The 25585-nt window shown below is 38.3% G+C and overlaps 3 protein-coding genes across 3 annotated transcripts; 2 read left to right on the top strand and 1 right to left on the bottom strand.

The window, feature by feature from the left end:
• Positions 1–183: 183 nt before the first annotated feature.
• On the bottom strand, positions 184–5891 carry ppp1r3db (protein phosphatase 1, regulatory subunit 3Db). The gene is made up of 2 exons (XM_084395179.1): positions 5557–5891; positions 184–2426 (listed from the first exon to the last, which is right to left on the bottom strand). Exon 2 carries the CDS (start codon positions 2410–2412, stop codon positions 1531–1533), a length of 882 nt encoding a protein of 293 aa, XP_084251305.1. The 5' UTR covers positions 2413–2426; positions 5557–5891; the 3' UTR covers positions 184–1530.
• A 107-nt stretch (positions 5892–5998) lies between these two features.
• On the top strand, positions 5999–13755 carry fam217bb (family with sequence similarity 217 member Bb). The gene is made up of 4 exons (XM_084395412.1): positions 5999–6386; positions 6597–6663; positions 9812–9879; positions 10810–13755. The coding sequence occupies exons 1-4, from the start codon at positions 6289–6291 to the stop codon at positions 11984–11986; spliced, it is 1410 nt and encodes a 469-aa protein (XP_084251538.1). The 5' UTR covers positions 5999–6288; the 3' UTR covers positions 11987–13755.
• A 4310-nt stretch (positions 13756–18065) lies between these two features.
• pdrg1 (p53 and DNA-damage regulated 1) lies at positions 18066–21597 on the top strand. The gene is made up of 5 exons (XM_084395413.1): positions 18066–18237; positions 18348–18420; positions 19048–19122; positions 19211–19291; positions 21175–21597. The coding sequence occupies exons 1-5, from the start codon at positions 18154–18156 to the stop codon at positions 21255–21257; spliced, it is 396 nt and encodes a 131-aa protein (XP_084251539.1). The 5' UTR covers positions 18066–18153; the 3' UTR covers positions 21258–21597.
• Positions 21598–25585: the final 3988 nt, after the last annotated feature.

Genomic DNA, 25585 nt, shown 5'->3' with positions numbered 1-25585 from the left:
ATTGGTGTTGTGCCTTATTGGTTTTCTATGTTTTTAGAGAAATATGCTATTTATGTATTGCACTTTGGTTCCTTTTTTTTTTTTTTTTTTTGGTTTGGTTTTGAAAGTGCTTTATAAATAAAATCTGAGATGAGATGAGTTGAGTTAACATTAATGCAATATAAGCAATATTTTTTTTTTTTTACTTGTTAAACCACAATTGTTCAGTGTTTGTGTTAGTTCACCGATACAAGTTTTGATTTTAAAGAATATTTTAGTAAATGTTGAAATTAACGTTGCTGTATGGCTCATTGTTAGTTCGTGTTAACTAATGTTAACAAATGTAACCTTACTGTAAAGTGATCTAAATAATCCAAATATATGTTTAGTGTAGAACTCAAGCAAGACAATCAATCGCACACAACAAGACCGACTCAAAGAGATGTTAATGATTAAAATAGCGCTCGCGGACGAGCTCTGAGTTCTAAAGGAACTGAAAGAATGTGCGTGAAGTTTGTTCTATTTTTGAAGAGACAATTAAAGACAAAAGTCTCCTGCAATAATCACACTGAAGCGATCAGCTAATTGTTCTTGGGTGGTAGTCAGTCCTGAAATTAGAGCCATTTTAATGGATTAGAATTAAAATCTACTCTCCCCCACGTCATCCAAGATGTTCATGTCTTTCTTACTTCATTTGAAAAGAAATGAAGGTTTTTGAGGAAAACATTCCAGCATATAGTGACTTCGATGTGGCTGAAGGTCCAAATGTGAGTTTCAGTGCAGCTTCAAAGTCTCGACGCGATCCCAGCCGAGGAATAAGAGTCTTATCTAGCCAAACAATCAGTCATTTTATAAAAAAAAAAGAAGAAATAAACATGTATATACTTTCTTAACCACAAATGCTCGTCTTGCACGAGCTCTGCGATGCATTACGTAATCAGGCTGACGGTAACCTGAAAATGTAGAGTAGTGTGAAAAACTCCAACTTCAAAACCGTCCGACATCGTTGTTTTAGCTTTTATTTATTATTATTTTTGTAAATGGCGTTTGACTTAGTCTTTGCACATTCGCATTGTAAACACTAGGTCGGTATTTCCGCACGTCACGCGTGACCTTTCAGCATGATTACGTATCGCAGAACTAGTGCAAGATGAGCATTTGTGGTTCAAAAGTATATAAATGTTTTTTTTTTTTTTTTTTTATAAATGTCCGCTGGTTTGTCTAGATGAGACTCTTATTCCTCGGCTGGGAATCGTGTCGAGACTTTGAAGCTGCACTGAAACTCACATCTGGACCTTCAACCCGTTGGACCCCATTGAAGTCACTATATGGAGAAAAATCCTGGAGCGTTTTCCTCAAAAACCTTCATTTCTTTTCGACTGAAGAAAGAAAGACATGAACATCTTGGATGACGTGGGGTCGAGTGAATTATCAGGACATTTAAATTCTGAAGTGAACTATTCCTTTAACGATAACTTGTTATAAGCGTGGCTCTATAAGCGATCCTTCAGATGATGTGTAAGTTTATGTCTCAATGCAACGAGGTGAGAGTCAAACGAAATGCACCAAACTATTTTCACACTCTCTAGGAACCGTTAATTTATACGTCTGGCAGGTCAGTTTATAATCACATCCAGCATTATTGTCCCAGTACTCGGATCCTGTGACCCGGAAGCGGATGGCGAACTGCAGCACGGCTCCGGGAGTCATGATGAACGGAGGGACAGGCAGGTGAAAACGAAACACATCAGACTCCGGATCAGACCCGTCTCTGTGGACAGTGGAGATCCAGCTCGCTTTGCTCTCTGCTCGGCTCTTCCAGTCTGTGAACGAGTAGATCACCGTCACCTCTTTCTCATACGCCAGATTCAACACCTGCACAGTTCCTATAATCCCCAGCTCGGAGTAAAACATCTGCTCCAGGGAAACTCTCTGCTGGATCAAGCGCTCGAGGAATCCAGGCTCGGCACTTATATTATCAGGGAAGGCCGGTTGGAAGTAAGGAAGCTCCAGCTCCAGCTTTTTCCTGGATGCGAGCTCAGAACTGGCCATAAGTCTTGTGATGACGTGGACCGGCACTCGCGGATCCTCGCTGGCCGTGAAGAACTTCACATCTTCCAGCTCGAGCCCTAGGGAGTCCACGAAGCGGACCTGCATGTTCCTGCACGAGTGCTCGTCTGCGGAGGACGAGAGGGATTTCGCACGTCTCCTCATGATGGGCTTCGGCTCCGGCTCGCAGGACGGCCTGCGACGGCCCACGGGACACTGAGCAGGACCTGGGTTTGGGCTCGGGGGTCGTATTGCCACCGGGGTCCTGTGTGGAAGTGAGTTGGAGATGTTCGGAAGGTGAAAGGTCTTGACAGGTCTTAATGTTTCATTAAAAACGCTTGTGAACGGCAAGGCAGGTCCAGATCCATGCGGATGAGACTCCATTCTCACTGTGCTTACTATGAGCAAAAGGAGAATACGTAAGAAGATATGCAATACACAAGTTATGTAGTTTCACATATAAGTCACAGGTGAAAATATATGAGTGTTGCTGTACTTAAACATAAATATTTTTTAGGCATTTCTGCAAACTATTGACCACTCTTTTTTGACAACTATAAAGTGTACAAATACAGAATTGTTTTATAATTTCAATTTTCAGTTACACTTTATTTGAAGATGTCTTAACAGTGTAATTATACATTTAAGTACTGAGTAATATTAACTTAAAGCTGCAGTCCGTAGTTTTTCCTCCTTGTCGCCATCTGTGTTCGAAATCTGCAATTGCAGTTATTCGCGGAATTATCAACTTTCCGTGGGTTGTGCCTCGGCACGGCACAGCGCGGACGAATCCAATGTTTGAGGAGAGTGTGTGGCTGTCAGTCGCCGCCGGTGTGGATACTGGCATTCGCAAATCACAGATTCTACTTTCTGGAAGTATGACCAACATAATCATTTACAACACCGGAAAATGTCGCCTGAACAAGTAACATCCACTTTTGTTCTGACCAACTGGAAAAAAGCATTGCAGTAAATCACGCTGATTAAATCTAATGCTCGTTTATGTCTTTCCCGTCCAGCAGAAAAAAAGCAGTCTCTTCGTCCGTTTTGAACCCCTTCAAAACACAGAGTTCACGCCACCTTTCAAGAGCCCTTCTGATATCATCCTTGTTTTCGCACGGGCCGGTTGCAGTCTCTTTTTTTCTGTAGTCTTTCGCATTTTACAACGGGTGAATCTCCAGTTGTCACTGGTGATTGTCGTTTGAACCTTTCTGGATCCGCCATCAAATTGATAAGTTTAATTATATCAAGTGCTTTGAGAAAAGGCTATAAATCTCCACCTCCGACATCCTCACACTCATAGCCGACTAGCCGAGACTCTTATTAATGTGGACAGATGTGACGTAATGACACAAAGACATGCTCCAATTTCCCGCGGAAATCCACCAGTACCACTGGAGTTAAAAACATTATTTCAAGCTTACCGTTTTGAACCGAGCTAAAGGCAAGCAGAGAGTTTTGAACACTGGCTGGTTATGGACTTGCTCAAAAAATTATTATGGATAATTTTTAACCCAAAAAAGTTACGGACTGCAGCTTTAAGTAACTACATGTCGTTACTATTGGGTTAGAATTAGGCTTCGGTTTGGTTTAGGGTTAGTTTCATGTAATTATGCATAATTTATAGTTACTATAGTAACTACATGTAACATATGTAACAATGGTACTGTAAAATAAAATGTTACCAAACTTTGTCATGTTAATGTAAAGACAAGACAATTTTTTGCCAACTTTACCATAAAGTGTCTAAATCCTTTTTGGAGACACTAGCCTAATAATTTCTTCATTATGCTATGTTCACCTAATACTAAAGCCTAAAAACATAAACGTGTAACGTAACGATTAGGGGAGAGCGGGGCACAACCTAACACTTTTTGACTTTCTCAGTTTGTGTAAATTCACTTGGGGTTCAGAGTATTTATTTTTTCCAACATTAATTTCACAGTCTAGTACAATTATGTGGTTTTGTTTTATTAATACAGTGTATACTTTTTTCTTGATTTACCCCGAAAGAATGGAAGCGAAATGTGACAACATGCCCCATAGGTTTGTAACATGACCACCATATGACAGATTCAAATGTTATCTGATCTAATCAAAAAATATACAAGACAAACTAAAATATTTTGTCAATAAAATCCAATTGCAATTTAAAAAAAAGAAGTTTTTTTTAGTTTGGCAACAAACACACCACAAAACACAGCTATAGGCTACAGCATAGTTCAAAACATAGGCTAATAATAATGAATAATTTCTGAACATTGACTCTCAGGGCCCTATCTTACACCCGGTGCAATGCTGCGCCAAGCGCGACGCAAGTGTTTTTTGCCAGTTTCAGTCTGACGCAGTTCTCATTTTCACGTCCTGCGCCATGTTGTTTAAATAGCAAAAAACAGAAATAGACTGCGCCATTGACCAACTGAAACCTGGTCTGAAGTCAATGGCACAATATATATTTTTTCTTTTGTTATTTAAAGAGCGCGTTAGTAATGTGCGCCTATGCAGGTCCACAACGCACATACACTGCTTATTAAACACACAGGGACGCACAGCAGCACACAAACATGCCAGATATTTAAAATAAAAGGATTACAATGTAAAACATTATTATTGTGTGCATAAAGATATGGTGGAATCCGGCTTGTCCTGTAGATGTTCTGCTTGCGCACTTTTACCTCGCGCACGAGCAGATCCGTTTGCGCTCTGGAGACGGCTTCGGTCTTTCCACTATCAAATTCCGTCATGTAAATAGTGAATCCGCCATGGCTCGAGCACAACTGGCATTTAAAGGGAATGGGAGATTAGACTCTGATTGGTTTAACGCACGTAAATCCCAAAACACACCCATTAGGCTACTCATTAAGAGAATAGGGCTATGCGCCGGAAGCGCCGACCATTTTTCCCATTGTTAAAATAGCAAAAGTGGATTCGGACACGCCCTAAGTGAACTTGCGCCCTGCGCTTTAGACCATGCGCTTAGATCGTTAAAATAGGGCCCTCAGTCTTTATTCACCTTTTTCCTCAATAAAATTCATAAAAGTATAGAATAGAATATCATAGTTCTAATTGGGGCACATTGTAACACAGTGTGACAACATGCCCCACCAGCACAACTGGGATTTAAACCCGGCTAGTGTCTTCTGCTGGTTATATCTGCATTAAAGAACTACTGTATCTTAGCTGTTAAATAACAAGATTAAAATAATATCAGATTTGTCTGATTTTAAATACTGAGATGAAAAATTAACTTCAGTAAGGAATGCTATGCTTAAATAAATGGTCAGTGATATCTTCCAGGCATATTTTTCATTTTGACGCTTTTTTTTTTTTTATATAGTGTTGATATGGCAACTAGTAAAGGGTTAGTAAGTAGTATAGGCTAGTAAGCAAAGTTGACAGGTCTCTTTTATATATATATATATATATATATATATATATATATATATATATATATATATATATATATAGCCTATAGGCTATAATCAAGATGTTCAATGTAAATCTCTAGATCTGGCAACAGATTCTTACCTCAATTACGGCAACTTTACGAAGAACGACCTCGGAAAGATTAATAAACACACAACATGTTATAATTTTAAGGTGGAAACGACCTCTGCACCCAGAGTGTCTGTAATAATATACGCAGAGATCAAGCGCCTATGACATTTAACTGATCCCATTGGAGGAGTAGTCGAAACTACCACACCAACGATTATTATTAGACCACTATGAGATTCTCACGTCCTGCATGTAGCCTATATAAACAATACATAGCGTCGATCTCCATTCACGAGAACTAGAACTATATCGTCAATATCGCGCTTCGGGTTGTATTTTTGTCGCGTCGCTCGTTTGCAGTCCACATATTTACAGTATCATGTAGACTACAGCGACCCTGAGCCTGTGACACTGTATAACTACATTTCCCACACAACAATGCGCCCTCAGCATCCTCACATCTGGAAAACACGCCTGCGTAAATCCTCATTCACAGGATTCAGACTATTAACCGCAAATCGATTAGATCAGTGCACGAGACAGAATCGAGAACGCCTAATTTGACCGATGAATCTCATTACACACAAGCTCAGGCTGATCCGGTGTTGTGCTGAATTATTTACTACAGAACGGGACAGATGCACAGAGGATTAAAGGGACAGTGGGAGTAAACCTCACATGAACGAGAAAAAAATGGACGAGCCTTCAAATCAAAAGACTCCGTGGCTTTAATACAGGAGAATTCATCCGTTTAGGAGAGTGATGGGAACAGTCTTTCAGGAGAACACTGTCCACAACAGTCAGAATAAGCTTCGTTATTCAGACAGAACAAAAACTAAAGCTTTGGGACATGCATCAAGGTAAGAAGAATAAATAAGAGTGTAAATTAAATTCAGGTCAGTGTTTTATTTACCTGCCAGGTCATCCATTTATGATGAAATAGCTTGGATAAGTGGCAAAACATCTTTACATTTTTAACCTCATTCTTGGTGATTTTGAATGTATGGGCTGTACTTCAGCAATCATCCATTTATTTCTGATCTTGACCAACCTCACTTTTTCATTGAAAGCAAGAAAACCACAAAGGTGCCTTTGCATCCACCACCGAATAGTGGCATCAGCCTGTCATCTGAACCTGTAAGTATTTGTGTGTAAACTTATATAATAATTATATAATAATAATTCAATTTAATGCAATTTGATGCAATTCAATTCACCACACACTTTTCATGTAGTGTGTAATAGAGCTGTTTGTGAATGTAAAAGGTCTGCAAAGTGCAGATAAACTGAGTTAGGCTATTAGTCACTTGACTAATCATATATTATTATAATCATGCATTTATTTGGTTTCATGTTTAATCTGTCTTCTTGTTGATACTGGACTTCTGCAATGCACCCACTTATGTCATCAATTACATATATACTCCAGTTAACTCGTATAATAACTGTTGCTGACAGTGGAATCGCAGCTTGATTTTGGCCCCGGCACGATGTTAGCACTGGCCCGCACTGGCCCGACAGTGGAAAAGTGGCTAAAAAGAAAACCGATTCTGAACTGAAACGAGTCGTCAGTAATTCCAGTCTCACTTCCTGCTGAATCTGCGTAGGTTTGTAACAGATTTGCATAACGCCAGTCTATGTTCTTCATTGGCTGCCGTGAACAACGTCTACTTTGACCCTCAAACACTGTAGTTTATCTGAGACTGGAAGAGTTTGGTTCGTGTTGTTCATGTGGAGAAGACGCTGTTTTCTGCTGACAGAGCAAATCCACTTTGGCCCTGTTTACAGCTGGTATTAAGAAACATTTTGGTTGATCGCATTACAAGGGTCGACACTAAATGCAGGTGGATAGTTGACAAATGGCCAAGAAAAAGTACTTTTTTTGGAAAACATAACTTTTTAAGAAAAAATACATATATTTATAGAGTATGAAAACTGCAGTTTCAGAAAATAGTAGTGGTCACTCATTTTGTCAATGACTTCACATATTTTTTTCACGTTTTCACTCAACAGTACTGTAAATGTGTCCTATGGTGTGACATTTCAAAAGAACTAAGAAATTATATTAAATAACATAAAAAAATACTTGAGACAGAATTGTTCACATTATTAAAACATTATTTTCTTAAAATTATATGTATTTTACATGAAAGTACTAATTAGAATCATTTTCACCATGAATAGATGAACTTGATAAACTTTTCCCTACGAATGTCAATAAAACTTTTTCGCCAACCTCACAAAACTGTTTGAAATATTATTGTAACTCCCCTAATGCCAAAATTGACTCTTTTTTTAAAAGCTATTTTAAAATAAGTATATTTTTCTGTTGTTTTATGTTTGTCATACCATAGGACAGAACGTCACACCAAAGGGCAAAGATAGTCATTGCATAAAAAGAGTCCGAATATATAGTGTTTATTGTAACAATTATAAAGGAGGACATTTGTTTTTATTTTTCAACAATATAAACTGTGCAAAACATAGCACACCATAAGTAACTTTGATACTTATAGATCTATCAATAATGTAGTCTCCAAAAAATGGCAATAAACATTCAAATGTAAGTCATTATTGAATTTAAAATCATCAAAACTGGTCAAAAAAAGAATGAAAAGTATGTTAACAAACTTTATCTATTTGTTTTAATAGCTTTTTAAGGAGATCTTGTCCTAATGTCCTATTGTGTGACATCTGTGTCCTATGGTGTCACACCAAAGGACATTTCCTGTGACATTTCCTGTCACACTAAAGGACATTTGAGCTTTTGTGGCAGTTAATAACCATGCTAATACTAGCTGAACTGTCATTAGCAATATACAGTTGCATAATATTACATAGTCCTGCTGTTAAAAATACAAATTTGAATTAAAAAATGAAATTTAGGGATGTCACACCAAAGGACAAAAAAACTTAACAACTTCAGTGGTCTGAAAACATAGTTAAATATTTGAACAATTCTGAGAGAAATACTTACCATGTGCACTGCTCATGGGCTTCATAGGGGTCTACAGTCACATGACCTTGAATGGGGTCTTTCAACTAAATGTAGTTGTCCATGATATTGCCCAACTTAATATCAGGTTATTGCATAACACCAAAGGACTTTTTTTTCTGTGACAAACTTTATGAAATTCCTACACTTTTAGAAATGTATGTGTAGGAAAAGTGATGGCCACTTAGTGAAATAGACACTTGCACAATTATGCCAGGAGTGTTCATTAAGATTTTGAAACATTATTTTCTTTATTTATAAAAGTTAATATTTATGAAATAATTTTGCCTACCGTCACACCATAGGACAATTTTGAGATTTGGCTCAAAGTTGTAAATAAAATAAAAATTAACTCGGGTATTAAAACAACAATTTCATTTCAAAACAAGAATATGTTTAACCATTTACAGCATTCCAAATGATGAAAATGTGAAAAAAATGATTTTTTATCTTCTGTGACGTTTTGAGCTTGTCCACTTTCAGCCACTTTCCAGAGGTAGTTGAAAACGCATTCGACCGGATTGCTTTCATAAGTGTAAACGCTCATGTGTTCAAACAGCCACAAAAGACCGTCTTCTCTCCGTCTACTGACCGAATGCGTAAACTTTATGGGAAGCGCATTGGCTATTGTCGGCTGGAGACCCAAGTTTGGTTTGAAGACGAAAGACGTACCAAGCACAATGTTCTCTCACCATTCCTGATTTCTAACACACACTCAGCGTGTCAGAGTAGAAACGAAAGTACGTTTTCCGTTGTCTCCGGTCGCCTATTCACATGTGAATTGAACAAGCTTATTTTGCCCATTAGATCGAAAGATCTGATAAAAAACATACATTTACCCGCCCATAGACCCTCCCCTCGATGAAATCAGGACAGAAGGTCGAAAGCAGACAGAAGAAACAGGAACGTGTCTCCCTCATCTACTTGAGATCCGATCCACCAAAACGCTTCTTAATACCAGGCCAAAACAGGGTCATTGATACACTTCTAAAGGATGAGATTGATACGGTAAAACTGACACCATCAGTACTGTTCGTATCACTGTGTATCTAGTGCTGAGGAAGAGCTGAAATTCAGATATAATGACGGGCGTTTGGTTTCCAACACAAGCTGTAGAGGTCGACCAATCACAACAGACTATCTGACCAATCAGAGCAGAGCATGCTCTCGGAAAGGCGGGGCTTAGACACTGTATTTGGATCTGTATTTGGGGCACTTTAATAGAACATACCAGTAGATATTAAACACATCATGTGAAGTATAAGTGCTTTTTTCTCTTTGCATCTACAGGACTCTCAGCAAAGGTTAAGAAGGACAAGACCTGACACAATGTTGATCATGGCGAACACCACACACAGGTTAGATATGGCACATTGATCAATAAATGTTGTATTTTACAGTCTACATGTTACTAGAATGAATTATTACAATAAGACAAGAACTAGTGGTTCAACGGACCACAAAACTCACGGTTCGGATCATATTACGGTTTTTGAGTCTCTGATCAGCAAGAAAAAATTACATTTTGAGGATGGGTAACTTTGCTTTCCATTTATTACTTCAAGCACACTTTAAGTAGGTACTCCAATACCACATTAAAAACTACTAGCCTAACTAATAAAGTTCAGACATTATTAAAGGCAAGTGAGTAAAAAATAAGAACAAATACACAAATCACAAGCAGCGGTAGTATTGATTTTAGGTACAGAAATTGAATAATTAAATGTAAAATAACACTATGTTCACTGTATACATTTAATAAAGATTAATGTTAAATCTGTGTTTTGTAGTGTGATTAACATTAATGACATATAGACAACAGCAGGTGTTTATAGGCTACTGTCACTTTAAGACCGAATGCACGGATCCATTATAATGATGCACATGCTTCTCTTGTTCTCTCTCTCTTGAGACGTAACCGACTGTGTTTACGAGAATACTTGCAGAGACTGGTATTTTGTGTGTATTTGTCCATCCAAGTGCATGAAGACGCGAAAGAGGAGTCTTCTAGGCCTCTTCTAGCACTGGAATGGTTTAAAATCTACTGAATGTGTAATCTAGCAAGACGTGTAAACACGTGTAAACTATAAACTTGCATAAGACTATGGTGGTTAAACTTGAAATTATTCCGCAAATCACATGTGTGCGTACGGATCACGGATCAACAACAATCTGTTTAACCCCCAACAAGAACATGTACATTATTCATGTCAATGCATGAACACTTTAAAACAAAGTCTGTCCAGATGTTATATCATTTTCTAAGACTTGACTTTTGGTTCCTCAAGGCAACACAACTCCAAGATCAAATCTCACACGACTTCCATAAATGGACAAAAGGAGAGGCGACAAAAACAAAACAGCAATGGTGCAACAGAGATTGGCAATGGTGGCAGAGGTAAAAGCTCAAGCGTAAGGCCTGTGAAAGAGCAGAGAGAAGACGAAGATGAAGGCTGCACGCTGCAAAGTAAACCCAGAGAAGAGGACAGCGCCAGCGACCTCTCCGATTCTGAACGATATTCTGTGTTTCCCGCTGAAATCTCTCCGCCTGACCTCGACCTGCGAGCAGAAGTCATCGATCCGTCGGACTTTCAGACGTCCAGACCTGCACAGGACAAGTTCAGAGGATCCTTTCCCGATTTCTTACCGCCTCCTTTCAATTCTTGGAGTCTGAAGCAGTTAGCAGTGTACTTGAACACCGACGGCAAGAGCGTTCCTCGGCCCAAGCCCGTCGGGAAGCTCGAGAGATACTTGGACCGGCTACTGCAGATTGAATGGCATCAGATCCAAAGTGTCCAAGAAGACAGTAGCAAATCCAACACCCCGATGCCTAAAGTTCGCCACTCGTCTTCTCATCTCAGCCTCAGCTCTCCTAAATGTATCCTCCAGTGTCAGCGCGCGTTCCCTTTAGCGTTGCTCTCCTCTTTAGCCACCCGTCAGCTGTCAAGCTGCACTTGTCCACAATGCCAGAACCAGTATCTCATCTTGAACGGATCGTGCCGCTCTCATGCCTTCCATCACCACACACTCCTGGAGAAGAAGCGTCAGGCCTCAGGTTTGCCGAAACGCAGCAGCAGTGAAAGCAGAGCTCATCCGACGGAGTCGAGACACAGATCCCGGGAGCACAGACTCAGCGATCCTCTGAGCGAGAGCAGCCACTGGAGGCGCATGCAGGCCGTCGGGAACATTCGCAATCCGGCGGGATTCACGTGCAATCCTGACCGGGCCACAGCAGCCGCTGTCTGCGATGTGAAGAAGAGAAGGCCGGGGGAAAGGAGTCGCTCCTGTGTCGGCGTCAGGGAGATCGGCTCTACGGCACGAGGACGCGGTGAACAGTGGAAGAGCTACGAATGCGACTCCACACTGTCCTGTGCTGCAAGTTCAGAGGGTTTACAAACATCCAGAGACTCTGCAACTCGTCGACTGACCGGGAAGCAGAAACACGTCGAATTTGTCACAATGTAACTGGCCGGGAAAACACTTTTAATTTCAATGCATTTGATAAGAAGATATCAAACCAGATTATGTATTTTCTGAGAAATCTGTGCAATGACATTTACTGTAGGCAACTGATAACTATGTTATTTTAGTGATTGTATGAAGTCAGTTCATCACATACTGTATATGGACATGACATTTTGCAAACAGGAAGTTTTCTTCATTTCCAACTGTATTGATTTATCATTTAAAACCTTATAGTTAGATGTTTTGTTTTAAAGATTGTAAATGATATTTGGTGTGATTTTTTTTATTTTATCTAATGCAATGACACTATGGGCCCTATTTTAACGATCTGAAACGCAAGTATCAAGCGCGAAACGCAAGTAACTTTGTGGGCGGATCTCGGGCGCTGTTGCTATTATACCGGCGGGATAAATGACTCTTGCGCCCGACGCACATCTAAAATGTGTTGGTCTGAAGTAGCTTCATTACTCATAGGTGTGGTTTGGGCGTAACGTGAAATAAACCAATCAGAGCGACATCTCACATTCCCTTTAAGAGCAGGCGCGCTTGTTCCATGGCGGATTGCTATTATAACGGCGGATTTGCCAGACGCACGCCAGGAGCGGTTCACAGCCGAGGAGACCAACGTTCTCGTCAGGGCCGTAAAACACAGAGAAGTGACATTGTATGGGGATGGAGAAACACACCCAAATTAGCTTCGGTTAAACAGGCGTATAAAAATTTGGGTAAATGTGTAAGCTAGATTTATGCCTATTTTTTCACATCTTCATGGACACCACAATGATTTCCCTCGTGTGTTAATATTTTTCCTTGTAATAATGTATGGGTTTCTAAAAATGTGAACTTCTGCGTCTGTGTAGATGAGAGAAGCAAAGGGTGTGTGTGTTGTGCACACGCTACATTATGGCCAAGCATGCTTAAAATAGCATCTGAATAACGCGCCACTGACTTTAGACGAGGTTTCTCCTGGTCAGTGGCGGAATTGTTTTCTGAAACTGCAAAATAGCACCAGGGAACGTTTACGCCGGAACACGCCTCCTCTTTTCGCTGAACCGTCCCCGGGAGCGCAAGTTCATTCCCTAATTTACCGACGTGCGTCTGTGGAGGGAAAAGTCCGCTGTGCATCGGGTGCAAAATATGAATGATACATGTGTCGTTGTACAAAGTCAATTGCGCTGGGTGCAAGATAGGGCCCTAGGTCTCATTCTATTATCGTGCATACGCACGGATTTGTGTTCGAACGTTTTCATGAACAAATCATGATTCATTAAATAACTTTTGTTCTAAATTGTATTCAAAATTTACAGAAAATGTAGGAACAACTGACGTACAAAAAAATCGCATATACTCTGGGTGGTCTTACACTATACATATACAGTGGGTACGGAAAATATTCAGACCCCCTTAAATTTTTCACTCTTTGTTATATTGCAGCCATTTGCTAAAATCATTTAAGTTAATTTTTTTTCCTCATTATTGTACACACAGCACCCCACATTGACAGAAAAACACAGAATTGTTGACATTTTTGCACATTTATTAAAAAAGAAAAACTGAGATATCACATGGTCCTAAGTATTCAGACCCTTTGCTGTGACACTCATATATTTAACTCAGGTGCTGTCCATTTCTTCTGATCATCCTTGAGATGGTTCTACACCTTCATTTGAGTCCAGCTGTATTTTAACTAGATGTACCGCATGGCGGTACAAAATATGACCGCCGCTCAGGCCTGCACTGGCTTTCCACAAAAATAAATGACGTGGAGCAATTTGGCTGTATTGCGTGTTTATGTATATACCTAAAAAAAGTAGTAGTATGTGCATGTCTGTCTGTGTGTGTGTGTATGTGTGTGTGTTTGTGTGTGCGCATGTGTGTTTGTGTGTGTGTGTCTGTGCATGTGGATTTGTATGTGTGTGTATGGGTGTGTGTCTGTGCGTGTGGATGTCAGTGTGTGTGCATGCTTGCGTTTGTTTGTATTCCTGCATGTGTGTGTGTGACAGTATCATCCTAAACCAGCAACCCTTCGCTCAACAGCACCATCTACAGGCCGATGAGTGTACAGTCACTAAATGTGCACATAAATTAATTTATTTTATACCCCCCCCATGGATGAAATTCTACGAAACTTAGCATACCCCCAGAGGATGTCAAGTTAATCATACACATGAAATATGGTGCAGTTCTGAACATCTCCACTGAAGATAGGGGCGATTAAAGCAGAATAATATTGCATTTTCATTTTTTATGGGAGGGGCGCAAATCACAAATGAGTGATTATGGGCTAGGTTGATGTGGGCCCTTAAGACCAACATACCATAAAAATGTCTTCATCCTCGGTTCCACGGTTCAAGTAGTTATTTAGGAAAAACTGCATTTTTTGGGTTTGGGGGGGGCCAGCGCGGGGGGGGAGTGGCCCCCGGGGACCAAACGAAATTTTTCCGTAAAAGTCTAGTGGGGCTACATGCCCACCAAATTTCATGTTCCCCGGTGTTTCGGTGTCCCTGGTATCGTTGACGGAAAATTCAGTAGATTGATGGGAAAAAAAAACTAAAAAACTTTGACAATCGATTATGGGCTAGGTTGATGTGGGCCCTTAAGACCAACATACTTTGCAAATTTCTTCATCCTCGGTGCCACGGTTCAGGTAGTTATTTAGGAAAAACTGCATTTTTTGGGTTGGGGGGGCCCAGCGCGGGGGGGGAGTGGCCCCCGGGGACCAAACGAAATTTTTCCGTAAAAGTCTAGTGGGGCTACATGCTCACCAAATTTCATGTTCCCCGGTGTTTCGGTGTCCCTGGTATCGTTGATGGAAAATTCAGTAGATTGACGAAAAAAAAAAAAAAAAAAAAAACTTTGACAATCCCTATATGACCGCTTTCGCTAGCTACGCTAGCGGCGGTCATAATTATACTGATTGGACTTGATTAGGAAAGCCACACACCTGTCTATATAAGACCTTACAGCTCACAGTGCATGTCAGAGCAAATGAGAATCATGAGGTCAAAGGAACTGCCTGAAGAGCTCAGAGACAGAATTGTGGCAAGGCACAGATCTGGCCAAGGTTACAAAAAAAATTCTGCTGCACTTAAGGTTCCTAAGAGCACAGTGGCCTCCATAATCCTTAAATGGAAGAGGTTTGGGACGACCAGAACCCTTCCTAGAGCTGGCCGTCCGGCCAAACTGAGCTATCGGGGGAGAAGAGCCTTGGTGAGAGAGGTAAAGAAGAACCCAAAGATCACTGTGGCTGAGATCCAGAGATGCAGTCGGGAGATGGGAGAAAGTTGTAGTAAGTCAACCATCACTGCAGTCATCCACCAGTCGGGGCTTTATGGCAGAGTGGCCCGACGGAAGCCTCTCCTCAGTGCAAGACACATGAAAGCACACCTGAAGGACTCCAAGATGGCGATAAATAAGATTCTCTGGTCTGATGAGACCAAGATAGAACTTTTTGGCCTTAATTCTAAGCGGTATGTGTGGAGAAAACCAGGCACTGCTCATCACCTGTCCAATACAGTCTCAACAGTGAAGCATGGTGATGGCAGCATCATGCTGTGGGGGTGTTTTTCAGCTGCAGGGACAGGACGACTGGTTGCAATCGAGGGAAAGATGAATGCGGCCAAGAACAGGGATATCCTGGACGAAAACCTTCTCCAGAGTGCTCTGGACCTCAGACTGGGCCGAAGGTTCACCTTCCAACAAGACAATGACCCTAAGCACACAGCTAAAATAACGAAGGAGTGGCTTCACAACAACTCCGTGACTGTTCTTGAATGGCCCAGCCAGAGCCCTGACTTAAACCCAATTGAGCATCTCTGGAGAGACCTGAAAATGGCTGTCCACCAACGTTTACCATCCAACCTGACAGAACTGGAGAGGATCTGACAGAGGATACCCAAATCCAGGTGTGAAAAACTTGTTGCATCTTTCCCAAAAAGACTCATGGCTGTATTAGATCAAAAGGGTGCTTCTACTAAATACTGAGCAAAGGGTCTGAATACTTAGGACCATGTGATATTTCAGTTTTTCTTTTTTAATAAATGTGCAAAAATGTCAACAATTCTGTGTTTTTCTGTCAATATGGGGTGCTGTGTGTACAATAATGAGGAAGAAAAATGAACTTAATAGATTTTAGCAAATGGCTGCAATATAACAAAGAATTTAAGGGGGTCTGAATACTTTCCGTACCCACTGTACATGCATATACATACATATTTCATCACAAACACACACACACACTAACCCACCCATCACAGAAAACTTTCTGCATTTTTACAGTTTAAAAAAAACATCACTTAGTACGATTTATAAGCTGTTTTTCTGATCGGGACCAAACCATGTCCCCTCAAGGACAAGGATTTAGGATATTGGTGTGGACTGTGCTATTCTTTTATATTTAGAATGATTTTTTTATAAGTACGTCTGTATCTTATCGTTCTCGCTGTGAACGGGCCTTTAAGCCTCTTAAGTTCAGCACAATCCTTTTGTCTGTTTATGACAGCATTATTTTCAAAATGAAGTTTAATATGTGTTTTTGTAACACGCATGCTGTACCCCATGTTTATTTTTGTTTAAAATCTTATTTTTAGTAATTGTTCTTTTATTGTTGCTGTGTAATAGCAATATATATATACGCCTACATTAATTTCTCTGTAGCAACTTATATCAGCAGGTAAATAAACAAAAAATATATTATTTTTTTTCCAGCAATACTTCTATGTCTGCAGATTATACAGATTATTCTGTTACAGTAATGTGTGTAATGGTAAGATTCACTGTTAACATTGAAATACACCATTACCCTCAACTTGACTGTCCCAGTGAGCAAAAATCAGACATTTTACATCATATAACTTATTATTCTGTGCCTGATTCAAAAGTTGAATGTGATGGCCATAAATAAAACGTTTGTAAAGCTCCTCTTGACACGGGAGGAGTTTGTAATTGCCGTATCCAAAGTAATTCCAGATGTTTTGGGAACAGATTAATTTCTTACCATCACTACTGCTACAATATAAATTTAAAGTTAATATCATCTACTGTAAGTATAAATCATATTTTGAATTAGGGAAGAAGTTGTCACAAGGGTGATATGGCATTGATGGTCAATGCTTTTTCAGTGGTTTTGAATTCTGAATACCTCAAAATTGTTTAAAATTAGGATATTTTTATGAATGTCTTCCTCTTAACTAAAATTCATAAGAACAGTTAAAACCACTGAAATGCGTTCAGACAAGACTCATGCTACCTTTTCCATTTAGTTTTTCCCCCTTCAAAATATTTTGTGATTCATGATCTGTTTAAATGTTGTTTTACAATTTATTTATAGTTTTTGTTTCAGAAACAGTGTTCTGTTCAAATAATTGTTGTGAGAACAGAGGCCATCATAATGAAAAGGTTATTCATTTATATATTTATATATGTATGATATGATGGATGTGTCTTTCATGAATGTAAAATATTTTGATTGTTAAAAAAAAGAAAATAAATTGTGATTATAGTCTGGTCAGAGATTTAGTTATTTTTCGACACAAAGTTTTATTATTTATTTTTAATAAAACAAAGAACAAAAGTCGAGTTATCCATTATGAATAGTAGGTTAATAGTAAGTAATAATATAGGCTAAATGTTAATAAATAGGCCTACTTACTACTTTTATGGGGGGAAATGTATTGAGCTGAATTGAAAACTTATTTTGTTTTTGGGGAATGACGCTTAAATTAACTGTAATGTTTTCCATGGTCAGTGAAAGTGGAAAAGTTAAATAGCTATTTTTGTGTGTCCCTCTACCAAGTCAATTGCTCTACTCATTGTTATTTTCAAAGGTCAGTAGGATTTATGCTAATGGAATGAATGTTAATCGTTGTTACTTGCAAAATATTAATAAAATAAATAAAAATAAAAGCTTTTTTTGTAGCGAAGACGAAGGTTTACAGAAATGATAATCGAAAGCTTGCATAAATTTGCTGAATTCGTAACCTTATACTAACATACTACTCTTCCTATCTATTTTTCCCATATCTTTCTTTTCTATGACAAAAGTTGTAAGAATAGTATGCGGTTCCGAATTCAGCGGCTAGCAGGGCGGAACTGAAACTGAGCAGAGCTTGTTTCCGTCATCAGCCGAGCCTATTTGTCCAGCGCACAATATACAGAATTATCCAAGCATGGACGAGAGCGCACAGCAAATATTGGAGAATTTGACTGAAGTAGAGGTTGCAGCAGAAGACATACTTGCTGACAAACAACAGGTACGTATGAATTCATATATTTGTTGTAGTAGTCGAATGGATAAGAAGAAGAAGAAGTGTGGCTGACATCGGGTAAATTAATGAATGAGTCGTCGCTTAAATATTGACAGATTGTGGATCTGGATTTGCGGAGAAACAGAAATCGAGAAGCATTCAACGCTTTACGAAATCATTCCTCAAACGGCAAGTCCCAAATATTGTTCATATTATTATTACATGCGGTATTAGTCTGTCAGAAAATGAGATCTCATTGTTGTCCGACAGTCCATCTTACTTTATATGTTGCATTTGCATTTATATGTTCAGGTTTTTTTGGCTTAGCAGTTTCATCTGTGTTTATAAAATAGGGTTACATGTATTTCTGTATCTTGTACATAATTATTAGTGTCTGTATTTGATAAGCATTAAATCTATGTTATGAAATATATTACATGATGATTTATATACAGTGTTGTATATATTAATTTGTTAAATTGCTGAAGTTTCATAAGAATATCTTATATTTATTTAATAGGAATAGTCTTAATTTTAAACCAAGAAGAGAAAGTTATCATGACCCTAATCCCCAAACACATCTGACCTATTTAATATGGTATAACAGCCCTATAAGATGGTACCCTATAAAAACTCAACGCTGATGCATATATGATGATCTAAGTTGAAAAGTTTATTATCTCAGAAACCAAACAAATGTCCTCTACAGATCTCAGGAGGCTCTGCCTGATATTATCTGCACCATAATATTATTTAAACAGCTTATTGCTATTTGCCTTTGAACATGACAATAATGTGCAATCCAATCTAATCCAGACAATGTTAAGGTGTGTTTTGGAAATATGTTCATCAAATTCCCCCAAGAGAGTGCCAGATCCATGATCCTTAAAGGTGAGCATGCCCTCTTTAACCATATTTCTGTCTTAATAATACATTCTCCATGTTTACTTTGCCTCTGGGTGTTATTTGTGCTCAACAGACCAAGAAAACCTTGACAAGGAAATAAATGACCTCCGCAAACGACTAAAAGCAAAAGTAAATCGGCTCAATGAGTTACAAGGTAGAGTTGCCTTACCATCCTGATTCATTGATACTTTGGCATAAGATATATATTTAGTCTACGATGATATATCATGATTGTTGTTTTAATGATGTGCAATCTGACATTATTGAGTGTGTCCCTAACTTCTCAAAAAACAAACAAAAACACACCTAGAGAGTGGTAAGGTTAGGCTACTGCAAATGTATTTGTCTTTTAGGATATATTGATATCATGTGATATAGTTAAGCAGTCACACAAAGAGTGCAGTTCTTCCCCCAAATATAAGCACAACTGCAAATGCAATATTGATTTTATACAACAGTAGAGCTGCACGATTAATCGTTAAAATATCGCGATCACAGCGAACATCTGCCGCTGACCCAGAGAGAGTGTTACAATAATTTGTCTAAATAAGTAAATAAATCTGTGTTACAATAATTCAAGTTATCATATAAGAACTGGGATAAAAGTTTATAGTTAGGATATAAACACTATGTCTATGGAAGCGATCAAAGAAAGTAACTTGGCGCTTCAAATATCGATTGTATCAATTACATCGTTACACCAGTAGGTGGCGACAAGTGACTGTTAAAAATCATTCATTCAAAAACACTGATTCATCCAGTAATGAAACAAGGGAAGAATATGAGACAAAAATGTTGGTAACACTTTATTTTACAGTGTCCTTGTTACATATGTTACATGTACTACTTACTAGTAATAACAGTAAATTATGCATAATTACATGCAATTAACCCTAAACCAAACCCTAATCCTACCCTAACCCTATAGTAAGTACATGTAGGTAATTAATATTACTCAGTACTTAAATATATAATTACACTGTAACAATGACACCTTAAAATAAAGTGTAACCGATATTTTTTTAAATAGTTAATTGAAATGAATTAAGCATTTTAAATACACTGCAGCAAAGAACAATTTGACAGAACCTCCAGTAAAATACTAGTTTTTTGTTTAGTTCAGAATTCTCAATTTATCCAGAATCGCGCAGCTCTATGCAATAGTTTAATAAGCAAATAAGTGACTTACATTTTGGACACAATATTGCCTGTTTTTGCTCTATTTGGCAGACAAAGCCACGGCAGAACTGTTTGCATCTCTGAGCAACACACAGCGGTTTCAGAACTGAACGAATTAGTCTATTTGAACGAATCGATTGAATTAATGACTATGATTTGCTCATTAACGGTCACCTGCCGCCACCTACTAGCAGTGTTAGTTTCATATTAAAGTATCTTTTCAATTTTAAAATAATTTCATATACAAACAATGTTTTATTTTTAAAACATCAAAACATTATTTCTGCATTTGTAACTATAGTTAAACACATTTATGTCCCTCTGATCTGCATTAAACTGTCTGTGTAAACGCATCGAAACGCCACTTCAGATGCTGCTCATGTGTTTTCTCACAATAGAGTGAGATAATATTATTCTAATTGAATTTATTGATTAAATGTAATAATGTGACATTATAAATGATACGTATATAGGCTTTTTTTAATTAGCTAAGAAAAAATGGCCTGTTATAAAGGTAAAAATGCAGATAAAAGGTAAAAATTAATTAGAAATGTCTGTCACTGCTGGGAACTAACAACCACACAAAATATGAAGAATATCGAAAACTTTATGAGTCAGCCGTCCTAAATCTGCCGAGACACCAGCGCTATATCGTCTGATCCTCGTTATCAACAAAATCACAGAAATTATCAATATATATTTTTTGTCAATATCGCACACCCCTACTTTGGCACACATAAAACCCTCATCTTTAGGTCAGTGTGTAGTAAATATCTACAGTGTCAAAAATGTGTCAGGTTACTGTCATGAAATATTAGTAGATATGTGAGCATCTGATATTGTGTGTTTCTTCCACAGGGAAGCCTGAGCTGACAGGATATAATCTCGCTCCTCTGAGCAATGATGAGATGAAGGCAATTAACAGCCTCATTAAGAAGTGATGTTCCTCAGGCGGTCTTCATTTGTTCTGAACCAGCGTGACTTTAGTGACTCAGCAGAAGACCAATGCAAGTGTTTCTCTTCTTTCTTTCTGTGTTTGGTGGTCTTCTGGTGTCAGACTCACACAGTCATCGTTCAGTGCTTTTACTTTGTGTTTAAAAGCCTTGCTTACGTTTTGTGGAATGAGAAACACTGAAAACTGTTGAAGAGCGTAAGCCAAACACAATGCAGATTCAAACTCAGTACTTGCCGGCAGTGTCTGAAAACCCTTTAACATCCTTGTTTATGGTGTTGTTGTAAAATGTATTGTTTTTACTCAATAAACTCAATGTTTCATCTGTAGCTCCGCCTCTTCTCATCTCTGCGCTCATTGTGTTCTGTCTTCCGATTTATGAACGAACTGCTCGTTTGAAAGGGTTTAATATTGTGTGTGTCTATGTGGTGTGTTTAATATGCTTTAAGACAAAGCATGTGTAAATTCATAAGTCGACACCATTGCTGAGTATTTCCTCCTTAAAACTGCAGTGAACCAAAGACAGTCTCAAAAACACGCTTTGAAATCGCTGGTGTTTCTGACGTCACAAACTACCTTGTAACCAATCAGATCAACGTGTGATCGTCAACCAGTGGATCTCTGAGCTGAGTGAGTGAGTGGAGGCGGGGCTCATTTGCATATTCATAGAGCCACGTATACTAAATGAGGCAAGGGTGTCAAGTTACATTCAAGATATTTTAAGGCATGAAGAAGGAAAAAACATATAAAATATGTCATTTTAGTGATGAAAGATGAGATCAAAGATTATTTAAATGTTCTTCACATTAAGAAAAGAAAATGGTTCCCTTGAGAGCTGTTCCCTGAAAGGTTCTTTTATGACATAATGAAAACCCTCTTTTCAAACCCTTTTAAGAGTGTAGTTTGAGGTTTACAGTTCTATAAGCCTTGGAAAGTGAGAGAGAAAAAAGGAAATCAAGCTTAATGATCAATACATTCAAGTCCATATAGAGAAACTAACCAATAAAGTCAAAACACCTGGGCCCGTATTCATAAAGATTCTAAGAATCCTCTCAGAAAACTCTTAATTTAGCTTAAAAACATTTACGTAGGAGTCTTAGCTTAAGAGCGATTCGGGACCGATCTGATAGCAACTCTGAGTGAGGAAAAGACGAAAACTTTCATCTTAGTGAGGAGGCGGGGTTGACCCCATTGCTACGGGTGATGACACAATCTTTTGAAGACTCTGATTGGTTGGTTGCCCAAGAAAAAAAAAAAAAAGTGATTTTAAGTATAGGGTCTATTGTAAGCCTTCACTTTGAAATTACATGCATAATTTTTCCTATTTGACCGTTCTCACACACACACACACACACACACACCCTATATATGTGTATATAAATCCTTTTTTTTTATTTACCATGCTTTTTATTTCCTATAAGATTGGCTTAGAATGATAAAAATTGTTCCACTCTTTCCAATTACACTGATTGCTGGCATGTCTATTTAAGTGGTGGTTTGAAATTTTAATGTAGCAAACATGGAATTTTCCCATGCAGTTGCCAAATATCGTAATGTAGTGATTACTTTCATTTCTGGCGCTATCTGCTCTGTGTCTCTAATCTATAGCGTCTTATTAACTCACTGTCATCCGTTGTCTGCAACACATTTCTTCTCCCTCTTGTCTTTCTGCCATTTTCTCCTCCGCTAAAAAAACTCCTCAGCCTCTTAAAAGTCCTCGTCCGTTCTCCTAACAATTTTGACCTTAAGACCTCTTTTAATGGTTAAGATGCTTTCTGAATTACTTTTTTCTTTACTAGGATTTTTTTCTTTAATTTTAAAAGTAAAAGCCCACATTTCTAAGAATTTTCTTAGAATTGTGTCACTAGGAGCTACTCTTTGCATTAAGATTCTTCATGAATACGGGCCCTGGTTTACTAAATTGCTATGGAACAAAACTGAAGACCTCACACATTAGTTAAGTGATTATGAACCATATTAAGGAGGATTGTTTGAGGATTCTCTGACTCTAGATGGCAGTGTTTCCTCAGTCTTTATCGTGTGTTTACGGTTGATGCAGTGCGCTTGTGTTAACGGTGATCATTTAATGGACAGCTGGTCACTGTAAAACTCTCCACTCGGTTGTTTTGAAATGCTCTAAAATAAGCGGAATGAGAAAGAGGGGTCACGTTTTAGCAGTACTAAAAGCAATAAAATGTTCGGTTCGTTTAAATGTGATGGTTTGCCAGGTTGCGTGCAGTGGTACAGTCCTGGATGTGGTCCAGTGTGATGAATTTATGAGTCAGAATGAGGTGGGAAACAGAAGTCTGTTCTCACTTATATAATCTCCAAAACAAGACATTCCACTAGAGGAGAACAACATGTGAAAACACATTCATTCAACAGGTTCACAACATTAAGTTATGCAAAGCCGGCCTAAATTTATGTGCAGAAGTGCTGCTGTGATGTTTAATGGACGGAGGAAGGCCAAGAACAAATCATCTCTCGTGTTGTGCGTACAGTCATAATGATCGAATACCATCAAGTTTGCACAGAGATGAGTCAAAGCTGAAGCTGTCTGTTCCAGCTTTATTTGTGCCCCATCATTACAAACATATAATTTAAATGCTGCACTTGCCAGAGGGCAACTTTGAAAAGAAACCCGCAAAAATGTACTGTGCGTGACTCAACATCTAGAGACACAAATCATGCTTGAAGCAAATTCTCAGCTTTCTATTAAATGATATGGATGGTCCAAATAAGATGGCAGTATTTCTGTCTGATAGTAAATGTTTTTTGTGTTTTTTTTTTTTGCAGCATTTATTCTTAGTTTCAATTTATGAGTTGAACACTGTTGCTTTTGGCTGCTGAATTTTGCAATCTTATTTTCCTTGCGACTGTAGTCAACAGTTCTGTCAAAACTTTGACAAGTAAATTACAAATCAATTCATCATCTTCCATACAGCTTATTTTGGACCTCTCTTCAGTGGTTAAGAGCTCGACAGCTCCCTGCTTGTCTGATGTGCTTGAGAAATCCCTTCTTTTATTAAGCAAAATTCAGGCCAAACTAATTTTTCCATAAATTCACTAAGTGGCCAAAGGTATGTGGACACCAGCAGGCCAGGCCAATTAATTCTAGCAGTTGAGTCTTCCACTGGAAAAAAAAAAAGTTCTTTTTCAATTATTGTCTTGCTTTCCAGTACAAATACCTGGACATTCTTAGATTCAAAATAAGTATGTGAGAAGCTAAATGACATAGATAACAAGGCTTTTTTTTTTTTTTTTTTTTTTTTTTTTTTTTTTTTATTAAGTGATTTTCTGCTTAAAACAAGATTAATGTCTACCAATGGGGTAAAAAAATTGTTTACTTGTTTTCACTTCAAACTAAGTTTATTTTGCTGACCCCATTGACATTTATTTTGTCTTGTTTTAAGCATAAACTCACTTAATTTTGATCAATCTTTTCATAAAATTAAGAGTTAATATCTTAAAGGCACCATGAAATCAAAATTGCCCATTCTTGTTTTTTTGCGCAATATTGGCAATTATTATAAATGAATTATCCATGTGTATTATTATTAATTCATGTTCCTCATAATCTTGAATCAGAATAAGTTCCTCTTGCAGCATCTCTTCTCTTCTCTGATGACGAGGGCGGGGCAACCTGTCACTCACACGAGATCCACCAATAGCAAACCACAACCATCCAATCAATTCCCCACAGACAAACTCAAGCCCCTCCCACATTAGTTCTTGTTCCAGAAGCCATTTCACTCAGATATACATTACAATAGGGAAGAAAAGTAGGCTAAAAAAAGCAATCTTTAAAGTCCCCCTGTTTTCAATAATTGTATCCCTTAAAACTCACCTTTGATCTCCAAAATTACATATTTAAAATGTTTTTCCTTGGAAAAGAAATGTCTTCATGCCTTAAAAATATCTTGAATGTAACTCGACACTCTTGCCTCATTTAGTGGGGTTCTATGAATATGCAAATGAGCCCCGCCTCCACTCACTCACTCAGCTCAGAGATCCACTGGTTGACGATCACACGTTGATCTGATTGGTTACAAGGTAGTTTGTGACGTCAGAAACACCAGCGATTTCAAAGCGTGTTTTTGAGACTGTCTTTGGTTCACTGCAGTTTTAAGGAGGAAATACTCAGCAATGCTGTCGACTTATGAATTTACACATGCTTTGTCTTATTATAGCATATTAACTTTTATATTTATATTTGCTTTTATATCTTGATAATGATATTGAAATGGTGCACATTACAATGACATTCTAGAGAATCGTGTGCTTACAACTTTGTTAAAACGCTTTCAGAAGAGTTTC

The sequence above is a fragment of the Rutilus rutilus genome, assembly GCF_951802725.1.
Source record: "Rutilus rutilus genome assembly, chromosome: 22".
NCBI lineage: Eukaryota > Metazoa > Chordata > Actinopteri > Cypriniformes > Leuciscidae > Rutilus > Rutilus rutilus.
This window is presented reverse-complemented; position numbering and strand designations above follow the sequence as displayed.

Bases quoted from the DNA above. Each gene is read 5' to 3' on its own strand.
- ppp1r3db (XM_084395179.1), bottom strand. From the start codon at position 2,412: ATGGAGTCTCATCCGCATGGATCTGGACCTGCCTTGCCGTTCACAAGC.
- fam217bb (XM_084395412.1), top strand. From the start codon at position 6,289: ATGGGAACAGTCTTTCAGGAGAACACTGTCCACAACAGTCAGAATAAG. The intron at 6,387-6,596 runs GTAAGAAGAATA...TTTCATTGAAAG, and splicing joins GCTTTGGGACATGCATCAAG to CAAGAAAACCACAAAGGTGC. The intron at 6,664-9,811 runs GTAAGTATTTGT...TTGCATCTACAG, and splicing joins TCAGCCTGTCATCTGAACCT to GACTCTCAGCAAAGGTTAAG.
- pdrg1 (XM_084395413.1), top strand. From the start codon at position 18,154: ATGGACGAGAGCGCACAGCAAATATTGGAGAATTTGACTGAAGTAGAG. The intron at 18,238-18,347 runs GTACGTATGAAT...AAATATTGACAG, and splicing joins TACTTGCTGACAAACAACAG to ATTGTGGATCTGGATTTGCG. The intron at 19,292-21,174 runs GTAGAGTTGCCT...TTTCTTCCACAG, and splicing joins TCGGCTCAATGAGTTACAAG to GGAAGCCTGAGCTGACAGGA.